The 14562-nt window shown below is 39.1% G+C and overlaps 2 protein-coding genes across 9 annotated transcripts in view; both read left to right on the plus strand.

The window, feature by feature from the left end:
• C5H3orf33 (chromosome 5 C3orf33 homolog) overlaps positions 1–14562 on the plus strand; it is a 369083-nt gene that overhangs the window by 239284 nt on the left and 115237 nt on the right. The window lies entirely within an intron of this gene.
• The window catches only part of Plch1 (phospholipase C eta 1), a 220706-nt gene that overhangs the window by 196452 nt on the left and 9692 nt on the right, over positions 1–14562 (plus strand). For all 8 annotated transcript variants that reach the window (XM_074073931.1, XM_074073933.1, XM_074073936.1 and 5 more), the window contains 5 exons: positions 5558–5655; positions 8916–9095; positions 9181–9288; positions 10857–10981; positions 13852–13936. In XM_074073931.1, coding sequence (XP_073930032.1) covers positions 5558–5655; positions 8916–9095; positions 9181–9288; positions 10857–10981; positions 13852–13936 — 596 coding nt within the window. The remainder of the gene's footprint in view (positions 1–5557; positions 5656–8915; positions 9096–9180; positions 9289–10856; positions 10982–13851; positions 13937–14562) is intronic.

The following is a 14562-nucleotide window of genomic DNA, read 5'->3' on the forward strand; positions in this document are numbered from 1 at the left end:
TGTGATCAAAGTCCAGTCCCCTTGTTGTGTTTGCCCTTGATCTAATGTCTGTGTATGAGGGAGAACATATGATTTTTGGTTCCAGTCCTCTAAGTTTTTTATGTGGCAACTCGTAGGTTGCCTTTGCTATGTCTCAAAGGTTTTAGTAAGTTGTGTTTTTATTTGATTCTAGGAATTTTTTTATTCCACTCTTATCTTTGATGACCCCCTAATCATTCAAAACTGAATTGTTCAGTCTACAATTGTTGCTGTTCATCGGCTGGACCTGGGTGATCAAAGCCGAAAAAGATGGCGGGGGGGGAGGGGGGGGACTATTGAGTCATGATCAATAGCCACTTTATTGAAGATCACTACTGCTTTTTATAAACTCCTTTTTTCACAGAGAGCATTTGGTCAGGAAAAGCATGCCACGTATTACATGTCAATGTTACATTAGTGCAAGGAAGCACAGTTAAAATTAACTCTGTCTTTGTTATGTCTCTTTTAAAATGAGAACAGAAGCAGGAGAAGCACACAGTCAGCATAACTTCCTTATTTACAACTGAAGGACATGAAGCCATCTGGGGAACCTTGAGCACTGTTATTTTTCTGTACGTCTCGTTCTGAGACCCTTGCCTCAGGTCCTTGGAGCATTCTCACAAGACCAGATGCCAGATTACACAGGCACGGTCCCACTGCTGGCTCCGACATACATGTGTTTGAATATTTCCTATATTTTCTCTTGCTTTTGAATTCTAGTTTTATTGCACTGTGATCTTATATAATACAGGATGTTATTTCACATTCTTGAATTTGCTAAAACTTGCTTTACATTCTTTGAATAAAAAACATAAATGGGGTGAATTTGATTAAACTATATTTTATGCAAGTTGGAAGTATTACAGTGAAACTCTTGCATAATTAATTCATGCTAAGAAAAAATTTAAAAATAAAATAGACATGATTTATTTGGAGAAGTTCTCTGGACTGCTGAGAAGAAAGTTGGGTGGGAAATTCTGTAGATGTGTTTTAAGTCCATTTGATTTTGTTTGTCTGGATAACTAATATTTATGAGAGTGGGTTATTAAAGTCAACTACTATTATTATGCTGAGACCTAGTTGTGCTTTTATTTCCAGTAGTGTTGTTTCATGAAATTGTGTAGACCAATATCCAGTGTGTATATGTTTATAATTATTATATCCTCTTAAAGGATTGTTCCCTTTATCAGTAGTCTTTTTTTTTTAATCAAGTAGTCTTTTTTTTTATTCATATGTGCATACAATGTTTGGGTCATTTCTCCCCCCCTTTTCCCTGCCCCCCCCTTACCCCCCCAACCCCTTGCTACCAGGCAGAAACTATTTTGCCCTTATCTCTAGTTTTGTTGAAGAGAGAGTATAAGCAATAATAGGAAGGACCAAGGGTTTTTGCTAGTTGAGATAAGGATAGCTATACAGGGAGTTGACTCGCATTGCTTTCCTGTACATATGTGTTACCTTCTAAGTTAATTCTTCTCGAACTAACCTTTTCTCTAGTTCCTGGTCCCCTTCTCCTATTGGCCTCAGTTGCTTTAAAGTATCTGCTTTAGTTTCTCTGCATTGAGGGCAACAAATGCTATCTAGTTTTTTGGGTGTCTTACCTATCCTCATACCTTCCTTGTGTGTTCTCGTATCAAGTAGTCTTTGACTAATTTTGGTTTGGAGTTTGCTTTGGCAGTTATGAGTATAACTATTCCTGCTTGTTTTGGGACTTCATTTTCTTGGAAAATCTTATCCGTTTTTTCACTTTAAGACTAGGTTGATCTTCTACAGTGAGGTGCATTTCTGCAGGCAAGAAATGGTTGAGTCTTGTTTTTTAATCCAATCCACCAATCTGTCTTTTGATTGGAGAATTGAGACCATTAACATTCAGAGTTAATATTGGAAGGTATGGTAAATCTTGCCATTTTGTTATTTTTGTAGTGTTTGAGTTCTCCCACTCTTCATTTGCCTACTTACTTGTCTAGTGAGGCTTATTCTTTCCCATATTTTCATGTTACATTTATCTTGTTCTTCTGTGAATAGGATCTCTTTAAGTAGCTTCCATAGTGGTCATGAATTCCTTTTGTTTTTGAATATCATGGAAGGATTTTATTTCTCCTTCAGTTGTGAAGGATAGCTTTGCTGGGTATGGTAATCTGTTTTTTTTTTTTCTTTCAGTTCTTGAAATACATCATTCCATACCCTCCATGCTTTTCAAGTTTCTTTTGAGAAATTTGCTGTTAGTCTGATGGATTTTCTTTTATATGTTACTTGGCATTTTTCTCTTGTAGCTTTTGGTATTCTTTTATTGTTTTATTTACTTAATGTCTTAACTATAATATGTTTTGAAAAGGTTCTTTGTCTTGTCTGCTATATGTGCATATCTGTCCCTTCCTCATGGTTTGGGAAGTTTTCTGCTATTACTTTATTGAACATGTTTTCTATCTCTTTAGCTTGCCCCATTGTCTTTCTGTGCCCATGATTTGTAGATTCAGTCTTTTCATGGTATTCCAAAGGCCTTGAATGTTCTGCTTTACTTCTTTTTTTCCTCTGTCTTCATCTGCATGTCCTAACAAACATATCTACCTTATCGTCAAGCCCTGAAGTTCTGTCTTCAATTTGATCCAGTCTGCTGGAAAGGTTTTCAACTGAGTTTGTCATTTCAGAATTTCAATTTTTTAAAAGAATACTTTCATTGAATTCCTTTTTCATGTCCTGTATTGTATTTTTATTTTATTCAACTATTTGTGTTCTCTTGGTCTTTATTGGGGCATTTATTTGTGTCCTCTTTAATTTCCCTTATCAATCTTATAATTATCATTTTGAAATCGTTGCAATTTCATCTACTTCACTATCTTTAGTGTGATATTGTTGAGTTTTGAGAGAAGTCATGTTGCCATATTTTTTCATATTTCTTTTGTTTCTGTGTTGGGATTTGCACATCTAAGGCCAAGTCATTGTATGAATATTTTTATGGCCTATAGTTTTTGAATTGAACTATTTTCAGAATTAAGACAGGACTGTGTAATAGCAGGGGTGTGTTAGGGTACTATTTTGCACCACTGGACTGGGGGTATGGTTCAGTAGCCAAGCATTTATTCACCAATGTGCTTAGAGCATAGGACCTGATCCCTAGCACTGCTCAGATTGAGGTAAACTAGCTGGAGTTTCTTGTAGAAGTTGCCCACTTCTGGGCTGCTTTCAGTATAGAAGCTTCCCTCCTTTGTGTACTGAAAGCTTCTCTGGCTGCAGGGAACTTTATGGCCTATGGGCTGAGCCGGTTCCCAATTGCTCAACAAGCCCCCAATTTATATTCCCAGAGACAGCACATATCCACTCATCAGATCTCCAAATGTATTGGAAACTTGGGGGGAGGGCGGCAAACAGAGCAGTGAGTTCTGCCCTCTGGCAGTTTATTTATGCCTTAAGTCTCATGAAGAAATCTATATTATATTGTAGGTAGATATGTAGGTAGGTAGGAAAGTAGGTAGATAGATAGATATGAGCACAGATATACACACACATACACACACACACACACACACACACACAAACACACATCTATGTGCCTTTACTGAAAGATGAAATTAGAAACTTAGAGGCACTGTAGGAATAATACTTACTGTTCAATTGAATCTTATATTTGAGCTTCAACAGGATATCTATACATAAAATCCTAACTAATTGGTAAAGGCAAAGGTAACGTGTGTGTGTTGTCCTCCCTATAGCAAACTCATAACTGAATATTGGTTACAGCAAAGGATAAAGGAGAAATAGGAAGACCTTCCAGAAGATCTCTGTTATAAATATTCTTAAATAGAAGAGTGAGAAAGGCTTAGCTCAGAAACATTTAGCCATGGAAGAGACAATGTTTGAAGAAAGCCATACTAATCATGATGTATTCAAAAGAGATATCACTGTAGGTAGTACACGAAATCATGCTGCCCACTATTCTCAAGTGAATTATAGGTTTGCCCATAATAACTGAGAGAGCCTAAGTGTCTTAGGTGGTGCTCCTTTGGGACTTCATTCACTTGTCTATTCCCAGGGTGAAGATTAAAAAGAGCTATCTTTATGCAGAATTTCTGCATATCACAGAATGTCTTGGAGTTTTACTTGCAATATCTAAACTTGACCCACATTGATTTATAATCATGGCCATAGAGTTTTCTAGTTATGTGGTAAAAGTTGGACATTCATTCTTTCTCCCACTGATTTTTTTAGAAATACATGTCTATGTTCAAGCCCCCTTCCTTGGCAAAATGAACTGTTGGAACATTTTGTCCTTGCTTCTTTTATTGCATGTATATGAGCACCATTAAGGTAGGGATTTTTATTTGATATGTTCACTCTTTTACCTACAATGAGTGCTCAAATTTCTATTAAGTGAATGATTCTATGTCACCATTATCTAATTGCAGACCATTTTCATCATCTCAAGGGAAAAATCTATATCCATTATTAGTCACTCTCCATCCCTCTTTCCCTCAGTCTCTGGCAACCACTAATTTATTTTCTCTCTACATAGTTTTGCCCATATTTGGGGTTTGTAACTGACTTCTTTAGTCTTATGTTTTTTCAAGATTTGTCCATGTTGTAGCATGTATCAGTACTTCATTCCTTTGTTTTGTAAATAATCCATTATGTGGATGTGCTGTATTTTGCATATTCACTCGTCAGTTGAAGGACGTATTAGTGGTTTTCATTTTTTGGCTATTGTGAATAATGCTGCTATGAACATACAAGTATAAGTTTTTATGTGGATTTATATTTTTATTTCTCTTGAGTATATAATTAGAAGTGGAATTGTTAGGTAACAAGGTAACTCTTTTACTTTTCAAGGGACTGCTAAGTCATTTTCCAAAGCAGTGGTACCATTTATATTCCCCAGTAATATATGAGGGTTTCAATTTCTCTTTATCCTTGCCAACACTTGTTATCATCTGCCTTCATGGTTATGTCTATCCTAGTACTTGTGACATGGTATCTTATTAGAATTTTGGCCAATGTTCCCCTAGAAAAGACAGGTGTGCCCATGAGGGGAATATGATAGTCTGTGGTGAAGAATAGTGATGCAGTTTGTAATGTTGTAGTGGAGATCCTAGGAGTGTATACAGGAGAGTGAGAACTTAGAAAACACCTAGGGAAAAGAAGTATTAAATAATGTAGTTCATGTTTGTTTTAAGAAAGTCAAAGAATATAGAATATAAAAACACTATGAAGAGTCTTTTAAGTACTTGTCTCTTGTGACCTCCCCCCACCCCAGTGCAATGTTTCTATACCTTTTTAGACTAGCTCTCTCTGGTAGTACTTCCTAGCTGGGTAACAGTGGGAACTCACAAATTCATGAGAAGAGGCAGACCAGTGAATATCTCATCTTACAGAGGATGATGTGAAGGAAGTGCTAAATAAGGAACCACACTTAGGTTCTAGTCTTGGCTTCCTTAAGACCTAGGGCAAGTCCTCTCTAAGTTCTCTTTAATAGGGAAGGTGGAATAACCAAAAGTTCAAACCTCTTCCAACTCTAAACTTTCATGAAGGTTGGCTGTGTCCTTTGCAGGTTGGGCCGACGAAGGAAAACCATGAAGCTTTGCCGAGAGCTCTCTGACTTGGTGGTATACACAAATTCCGTGGCAGCACAGGACATTGTGGATGATGGTAAGTAGAGTTTTTCCTCTGCTCTGGGTAAACCTTCTTGGCCTTTCTTTTCCACTGTTAATTAACTTTTTGTTAACTGGGTCATTTCTGGGACTGTGTAGAGTCCCATTTGAGTGTCAGGAAAATGATTGCAAATCATTGCTGATCTGATTCTGGGTGACATGCTCTGCTGATAACAGCAGTTGTCTGATTGCCTAGAAGTAGACACATTTCCTACAGGGCTGAGGAGAGTTTGTTATTATAAAAGACAAGTGTATCAGGCCCAGGTCTTCCTCCAGTGTTGGAAATGTAGACTCCTGGTCTGGCTTCCTGACCAGGTCACAGATGGTCATGCCGGTGTGAATGACCAGAAGGAAGAATAAATTAGTTGGCTAAAGCAACACCTTGGAAAGCTTCATATTTTCTTATTAAAAGTTTTGACTTTGAGTGAAATAGTTTGTTCCACAGAGGTTTTTTTTAAAAAGGAGCAGAAATTTCAGTAGCATTAACTGTCACTACTTTTCAATTACAAGTTGCCATATTGAGCTGAGAGATTCCAGTCACAACTTTGCTCATCCTTGATTCTCTGCTAGTGGCTCCTTTTGCTTTGTCTTCTGTTTCATCTAGCTACTGAATGCTTATTGAATAACCTACAGTCATGTGTCACTTCAGTCTAGCTTTAATTTCAGTGCAAGCAAATTGTTATTCAGATGCTCCAATTTCCTCAGCACGTTGTTGAGAAAGGAAATGAACGTGGTGAGTCTTACATCCTCACAAACATCCGGGATTCTTCACTCAGATCTCGCTCCCCGTCACAGCCCATATGTGTATCTTTTCCTATGTACAGAAGGATTTCTTCTCCCTTGGTTTTGATTCCTTCTTCAAATGGTGACAATTACACACAATTTAAATTAATTTCATATGTGTGACTATAAGAAACCTTAAGATTCTCAGCATATAAGCAACTCCTTAAAGTAACTGCCTGTAGCTCAAAAATAAACTCAGGGGGTGGATGAATGAAATTAAAGGTGTATTTGTTTTAGAAAATGAAAATTTCCAGTAAGTGCTTTTGAAAACCATAAACCTGTTAGCTTAACAGAAAATAATCTTGAGTGCTGTTAGCTCCTAAATGTTAGCTGCTTTTGTCTTTTTTTAAGCCACAAAATGAACAATAGATAATAAACACATAGCTTATCCTTATGCAAAACTACTCAACTCTGTTAGTGTACCAACTGACATGTGCCTAATGAAAAAGTCTGTCTTTAGGACACCATTACATATTTATGTGGATAGACAAGGGGAAAACAATGACACTGATTACAGTGCTACTCTATCTGAAGCGGACTTGTCGAAAAGACTACACTTTCTCATATCGTGTTCAAGGCTTTGCTAATCAAAATCTACACATAAGTTCAATCTTAGTTTCTTGTCAATAATATTTTTTTTCAAGGAAAAGGACGGTACTAGAGAAACCATCAGGTTAAAAACCATGATCCCCTAATTTCCTTTCCTCCTCCTGTTTTGACCATTCTAAGTTCCAGCTCAGCAGTGTCATTGTGAGTTAGTGGCCAGCTGTTAACACGTAAGATGAATAATAACCCTGAGGCCCACAGGTGCCCGATAGACTGTGTGTTCTAACTACCATGCCCAGTCCACATCACGTTCAAGTCCAGTTGGCTTGGCAAGACTACAGCTCAACTCTTTGTTTTCATGGAGTGTGGTTAGTCTGGATCAGACACCAGCTTGTTAGAGCATAAATGAGAACAAGGCTCGGGGCAAGTTTGGGTCTTTGCCTTGTTGGGTTGGTCTCCTGCAATTCCAGAGGATGTGGGAGTGGTCATTTTGGGGATAGGGTCTGGCAGCATGGTGATGGAGTACAGTGGTTGGGTAGATATGGTGCAGACTGTGGGCTGGGACAAAGTGTGGGTTAAATAGGAAATGCCCAGGGGTTTCCACCGGTGGCCCCAGGGTTGCAGCCTCCTGCCACTGTCCAGGCAGAGTCCTCAGTGTAGGCTTCAGGTACTTTTAAATTTTTCCCCATAGTTTATGAGTGTGGGTATGTGGTTGTTTCTGGAACACATTTTTTTTTTAATATTCTTTGAGCACCTTTTCTCCATTATTATTCCTTTCCTCTAAACAATTTTCATTGGTTCCATAATTCGATTCTTTTCTACTAAATGGTCTTTATTTTCTTGGACCCTGAATGTTATCAATTTGTACATGTGCCTTTTTTTTTTTTTTTTTTTTTTTTTGGTAGCAGGGGTTTGGACTCAGGACCTTGCATTTGCTAGGCAGGCACTCTACTGCTTGAGCCATGCCCCAGATCTTTTTGCTTTAATTTGTTTTTCATAGAGTCTTGTACTTTTCCCAGGCTAGTCTCAGACCTTGATCTTCCTACCTCAGTCTCCTGTTATTACAGGTGTGTACCACCAGGCCCAGTTATTTTTTGAGATAAGGTCTCACTAAGTTTTTGTGCAGGCTGGCCTTGAACTGCAATCCTATCTTTGCCTCCTGAGTTGCTGGGATTACAGGTATATACCACCGTGCTAGGCCCTACACATGTGCCTTTTAAATAAATGTTTTCCTGTTATCCTGAGTCATGCGCCTCGAAAATAATTTTTCTCCCTGCTCTTTTCCTGCTAAATAAATAGATGTGAATTAATGGAATGATTAAGTTCTGGGGAGAATATGGGACCCCAAATTGGCAGGTAACTTAGCAAATGCCTTCAACTTGGCAAAAGAGGCCTAAGAATGGAATTTTATGGGTGTTTGTTGGTCAGGATTGTCTCTACTGTGGTTTGCTAAATTGAATTGAGTTTGGTCTAAAACTGTCTTCATACCTGTATTATGTTTGGTCTAAAGGTTTCTCTATCCACAGTGAACTGCAGCCTAACATGATGTGTGAATAGAGTGTAACCTAATGTTTTGACAAGTGACTGAGTCTTGGCTGATCACCAGTGGCCAACTACCCAAGCCATGTTCAGATAATGCAGACACCAGCTGTCACCAACTGGCCTCACACTACCTCGGTTTCCCTTTTTTTTTTTAATTTCTTTTTCTTTGATTACAAACATAACCTGCCTGCTTGGTGGGCGGGAGTCTCTCTGAACCTGTTCTGAATCTGAGGGAGACTGATTTGTGAGTCATTCCTTGCTCAGTTAACTCTTGAATTTACCATGTTTAAAGTTCTTCATTTTCCTGGCACACTCTGATCTGATGCAGTCTTTTGCAGTGGTGTTTCCCTTGCTGTAGTTCTCACTCTCTTTATTAAATTCTGCCAGGAACCACAGGAAATGTGTTATCCTTCAGTGAAACAAGAGCACACCAGGTGGTGCAGCAGAAATCAGAGCAATTCATGATCTACAACCAGAAGCAGCTCACGAGGATTTACCCCTCTGCCTACCGCATCGACTCCAGTAACTTCAACCCTCTGCCCTACTGGAATGCAGGCTGCCAGCTGGGTGTGTGGGGTTGAGTTGGGGGGGTCTCAGGTGTTCTGGTTCTCCTTGCCCCCTGCTAACCCTCTCAAACTTTCACCTCCCACAGTGGCACTGAACTACCAGTCTGAGGGTCGAGGGATGCAGCTCAACCGAGCCAAGTTCAAGACAAATGGCAACTGTGGCTACGTGCTCAAACCCCAGCAAATGTGCAAAGGTGAGCATCAGCTTCACAGCCCCGCCTTGGAATGCACGGGAACTCCCTCAACTTTTTTATTTTCGTCGCCATTTAGTAATTATATGTATATATGGGAACAGCATAGCAAGCATGTATACCATGCGATGAGCAGATCAGGGCAACTACATGTCTGTCACATGAGGTATGTGTCATTTCTTTATGTTAGAAATATTCCAACTGCTCTGTACTGTCTACGTGGAAATGTGTATTTAGTTGTTGTCAACCGTGGTCATGATATGGTGCTGGTATTGGACATTAGAAAAGCTGAATAATATTCCACTATGTACGTATATCACATTTTCTTTAGTCATTCATCTGTCGGTAGACACCTAAGTTGATTCCATGTCTTGCCTGTTGTCAAGAATGCTACAGTAAACGTGAAAGTGCCGAGGTCTCTTTGACATACTAATTTCAACTCCTTTGTAGATAACCCAGTAGTGGGATTTCTGGATTATATGGTAGTTTTGGGGTTTTTTTTCTTTTTAAAGTTTTTTGAGGAACCTCCATAATGTTTTTCATATGCAAGACAATAAAAAAATATAGGTCATGGAGTGAGGATATAGCTCCATGGTAGAGTAAGGCCCTAGGTTCAATGCCCAGCAGTGGAGAAAAGAAAGGATAGGTTAAGGAATTTGGATGTGTCACAGCCACTTGACATTTGGGTATTTGTGACGATGATGTTCACAGTGTTATGTCTTGAATTTGTGTGTGTCAAAAGGGACATGGCTAGTGATGGGTAAGCATCTGAAATCTAGAGCTCCTGCACGATACTCATTGGTCATAATGTATAAATTGAGCTGCTTTTAACAGCACGCTTATACCCTAAAGTCTGAATCTTATCTTTCTAAAACTATCTTAGGCAGTGTGAGTCTGAGACCAGCTGGCAAAATTAAATTCCACCTGAAACAATTTTATCACGCATACAGTCCAATTACAAAACACCGTTAAGCAAAATGAAATGCTATCGTAATATGAGATCAAACAACGCTTTCTTTTCATTATGCTGATTAAAATTCTCTTTAAATTTTCCGAATTAGATTCCTGACAATTATATAACAAAACGTTGACAGATGTGTCTTCGGGATTTCACATTATGCATATTTTCTTCTCTCCTATTCCCTTCATCCTCAGTCTTCTTCTTGTTTCTTATATTTATTCTCTGCCTTAGATAGCTTAGGTTAGGAAATCATTTGAATCTGATCTCACTCTTCCTCTTCTTATGCTCTTGGCATTCAAACACAGCGTTCTTCGTCCATGCTAAGGCCTCACTCAGATACTTACTTTCAATGGGCTGGTCTCCTGGCCTTGGGAGCACGGATTCTAATGAAAACCATAGCTATGGAAATACCAGCTGGTGTCACCGTCTGGCAAAAGCTATACTGATAGTTATGTGATAATTCCTGTTTTCTAGGAAATACTGTAGCAACCAGCATTTGTTCTTTCTTTAGTTTTACAAGCTTATATTTTACCTGTGAGAGTGTGTGTGTGTGTGCGCATTTGGGGGGGGTGTTTTCCCTTGTTACCAACCTCTATTTTACTTGGCCTAGGTACTTTCAACCCTTTCTCTGGTGATCCACTTCCTGCCAACCCCAAAAAGCAGCTCATCCTGAAAGTGATCAGTGGACAACAACTCCCCAAACCTCCAGACTCCATGTTTGGAGACCGGGGCGAGGTAAGCTGCCTGTTACTGTAAGTGGCTACAGTGTTAACTGAGATTGTGTTTAAGTCTCACTTGCAATGTCTTCAGGGTGTTTGGGAATGAGCTCTGACCTCAGATATCAGACACTGAGATTTCCTGACAAGCCACCCACAGCTCCTGCTGGACAGCATGCATCACCTGAGGGAGGCTCAGTTCACAACTCAAGATTGACACTGGCACTGCTAAAACTGGGGTGCAAAGAACAATTCCATTATTGATGCAAACATTGCCCAAGACTGTCCTCAACTCATGTCCACATTCCACACCTCCAGCCCTACATCACTTCTGCATGTCAGCTCCATGTTCCTTGGCCACTTACTGATTCTTGTCATCCTCTGTGGCAGGATTTTCAAATGTCTGCCCAGTGATCACAGCCCGTTCTTCCCTGAACCTTTGCACCATGGTTTCTGTTACATTCCATCCTGGCCTCGTTGGCCAGCTTTCTCCCCACCTGCCAGCCCTTCCTGTGCATGGTCCCGCCTCTCAGGAATGACCTGTCACTTCAGGCTATTTTCACTCCCATCTTTCAAACCTTCACTTCTGCATCTTGGTGGAGAGACCCTCCCCGCCACCCTCAAGTTTGACGGTCTGGTCCTGTCTTGAGCTCTTTGTGTCAGGTCTCAAATGACCTGTTGTACTGTGCAGCATTTCAACTGGCACAGTCCACAACTTTATCTTAACCAGCCTTGTCCCTGTCTCCTCAGTGCCTCCTTTCAACCTCTCTATTCTTGTTATCCTCGATAGATGGCACAGTGTCCTGCTTCTAGACGGGACCATGTCTTCCATCAAGTTGCCACCAACCTAGTCCAGGCCACCATCACTCTTGTCAGTTCTGCTGCACAGCCTCCAGTAACTTCCCATCTTTCACTCTCCTTTCAATAGCAGGAATAGTTAATAGCAGTATCAGCAAGTTTATACTTCTTTTCTGGTTTGTCTACAGAAAGGAAGACCCATTTCCCATATTTTCTCTCAAACCCTTCATTTTGAAAACTTTGTACTTCAGAAAAGTTGAGAGACTAGTACAAAGGATTCCCTCAGTTCACTCATCCAATCGTTAACTGTTGTGACACTTGCTTTGCCTCCCCCATCTTGTGTGCATGAGGTCAGTGCCTTTCTTTGAAGTCATCCGAGAGTAAGTTTTTGATATTGTGACATGTGACCCTACCTCAGCACTTCTCTCTTAGGAACAAAGAAAGTCTATAAAACCATAATGTGATCATTACATTTGTGCAATTTAACATTGTTACAAGAATGTCATCCAGTATAAAATCTCTATTAAATTTTCCCTGGTTATCTTGAAATTGCCTTTTTATCTTTTCTCTTCTCTGCCTCTTCCTTTTTTTTTCTTATTCAAAATCCAATTGAGAATTTCACACTGCTTTTAGTTGTCATTCTTTGGTCTTCTGGGATCTGGAACAGTTCCCCAGGCTTCTTGTTTTCTTTTTTGTTTATCAGCTTTTTTGATAGTCCAAGCCAGTTGTTTTCTGAATGTCTGTCACTTTGGACTTACCTTTCTTTATGATTAGAATCAGAATAAACCTAGTGAAGGAATCACACATGACAATGTGTCCTCACTGTGTCCTTAAGAACTTCATGGTGTCAGACTATCCCATGATTGATAAAGGATCTTTCAAATGTTTTTTATCATACAGACATCTCTACTGTTGTGACTAACAGCACATAGTCTGTGTAGTTAAAATAATGTTTTTAATGTCTAGGAAATGTATTTTACAACTAAAACTCTAACCTCATTATTGGGGGATACAAGGTTCTTTATAAGAAGATTTAAACATTTTTTCTTTTTTGGCAGTACTGGGGTTTGAACTCAGGGCCTTTTGCATGCTAGACAGGTGCTCTGCCACTTGAGCCACTCCACTAGCCCATCTTCATGTTTTCCCATCATCCTTCTAGCCTTTATTACCCGATGTTACCGTCCTCTCAAATTCTATGTTCTCTTCCTTGCCCGAGTTCCTAAAGATACATTTTCTCAGCCTTCCTGACTCTCTTGCTGTTAGACTTTCTCAGGCCAGCTCACTCTCGTTCTTTGTGTTTTTATTTCTTTATTGCTCATCACCCAGAACTTTTATTATAAATGAGTTTTCAGATAATCAAGAAAGCAGGAGCTTTTCCCAGAAGGAGGGATTTTTTAAAAGTTACTTTTCATCTTTTCCACTTTTAACTTTGTATTATAATACACAATCAATTTAGCATCATTAAAGTACACACATCAGACACGGATATCTTGATTGATTTTTATGTCACCGAGATCAAGACAGTGAATACCCAATACCCCCAAGGTGCTCTGACATACCCTCCATGTTAGCATCTGCCCTCCACTAGCCCCTGTCACAACACATCACTTTAGTCTATTGTAGATGTTATGTAAACTGACGCTTAGTCCATGCTTAGTACATCTGGCTTGTTTGACATTATGTCTGTGTTGCAGAACTCCCTTCTCATTTCATTGTCATTAAGTGACTCTCATACAATTTAGACATCCTTCTCATGATGGACATTTTAGTAGTTTCACTGTTTTGACTCTCATGAATACAGGTGACCTGGGCGTTTGTGCATGAGCAAACTCCTCATTCCTGTTGGGTGTGTATCCTGAGCTGAAATTGTAGGTTCATCGGGTAAACTTTGTATAGCATTAGCAGATAGTAGCAGTCAAAGATTTCATATCTTTGGTTTTATTCCTGCTTCTTATATCTGAATCTGCTATGCCTGGTACTGATCTTCTCTCATAGTAAAATTAGTTGTTGAAATGTGAGCATTTTGGCTAATATTCTCCATGTGTGTAGATGTATATCATTTTTAACAATATTTTCTCTTTTTTTATATAGATCATCGATCCCTTTGTTGAAGTTGAAATTATTGGGTTGCCAGTAGACTGTTGTAAAGATCAAACTCGTGTGGTAGATGACAATGGTAAGATGATAACCTATGTCCACTCTTAATGCCAGGTTCTAGAACTAGAATTTGCACTGAAAAAGAAAACTGTGTCTATTTAGGAGAACAACAAATCATCTCAATTCCATAATACCATCTCAGTTTAAGTTAAGATCTTTTCAACACATAAACTAAGCAGCTGCATGGTGTATTTTGATGTTGTCAACACCCTAATTCTTTCTAGTGAAAAGACTGAATTGTGTTACAATTTCCATTGTATTCCAGAATTCTCATTGGTACAGCCCGTGTGTCTGGTTAATGTTTCATCATCTCCTTTTATTAATGTATTTTTGATCATGTGAAACTCTAAAGATAAACGCAGCATGCTCTGGCAGGTTTGCTTCTCGGAGATGTTCGTGTGGTGGATGGGCAGTGTTCTCCTTAGGATGTGAAGAAAGCTGTCTTTCCCAAAGCTTCACATCTTTTCTTCTTGGTAACCTAAAATTGTATTCATTTGTTCACACATGTGACAAATATTATTGCACACATATTTGCCTCAACCTCTAGTCATTAATACTGTGAAATAATCTTAAATCACAATTAACAAAACATTTAATAAATTAGTGATTCATAGGGAGACATTGAAGTAACACAGGAGTTCAAGA

This window comes from Castor canadensis, chromosome 5 (assembly GCF_047511655.1).
Source record: "Castor canadensis chromosome 5, mCasCan1.hap1v2, whole genome shotgun sequence".
Lineage (NCBI taxonomy): Eukaryota > Metazoa > Chordata > Mammalia > Rodentia > Castoridae > Castor > Castor canadensis.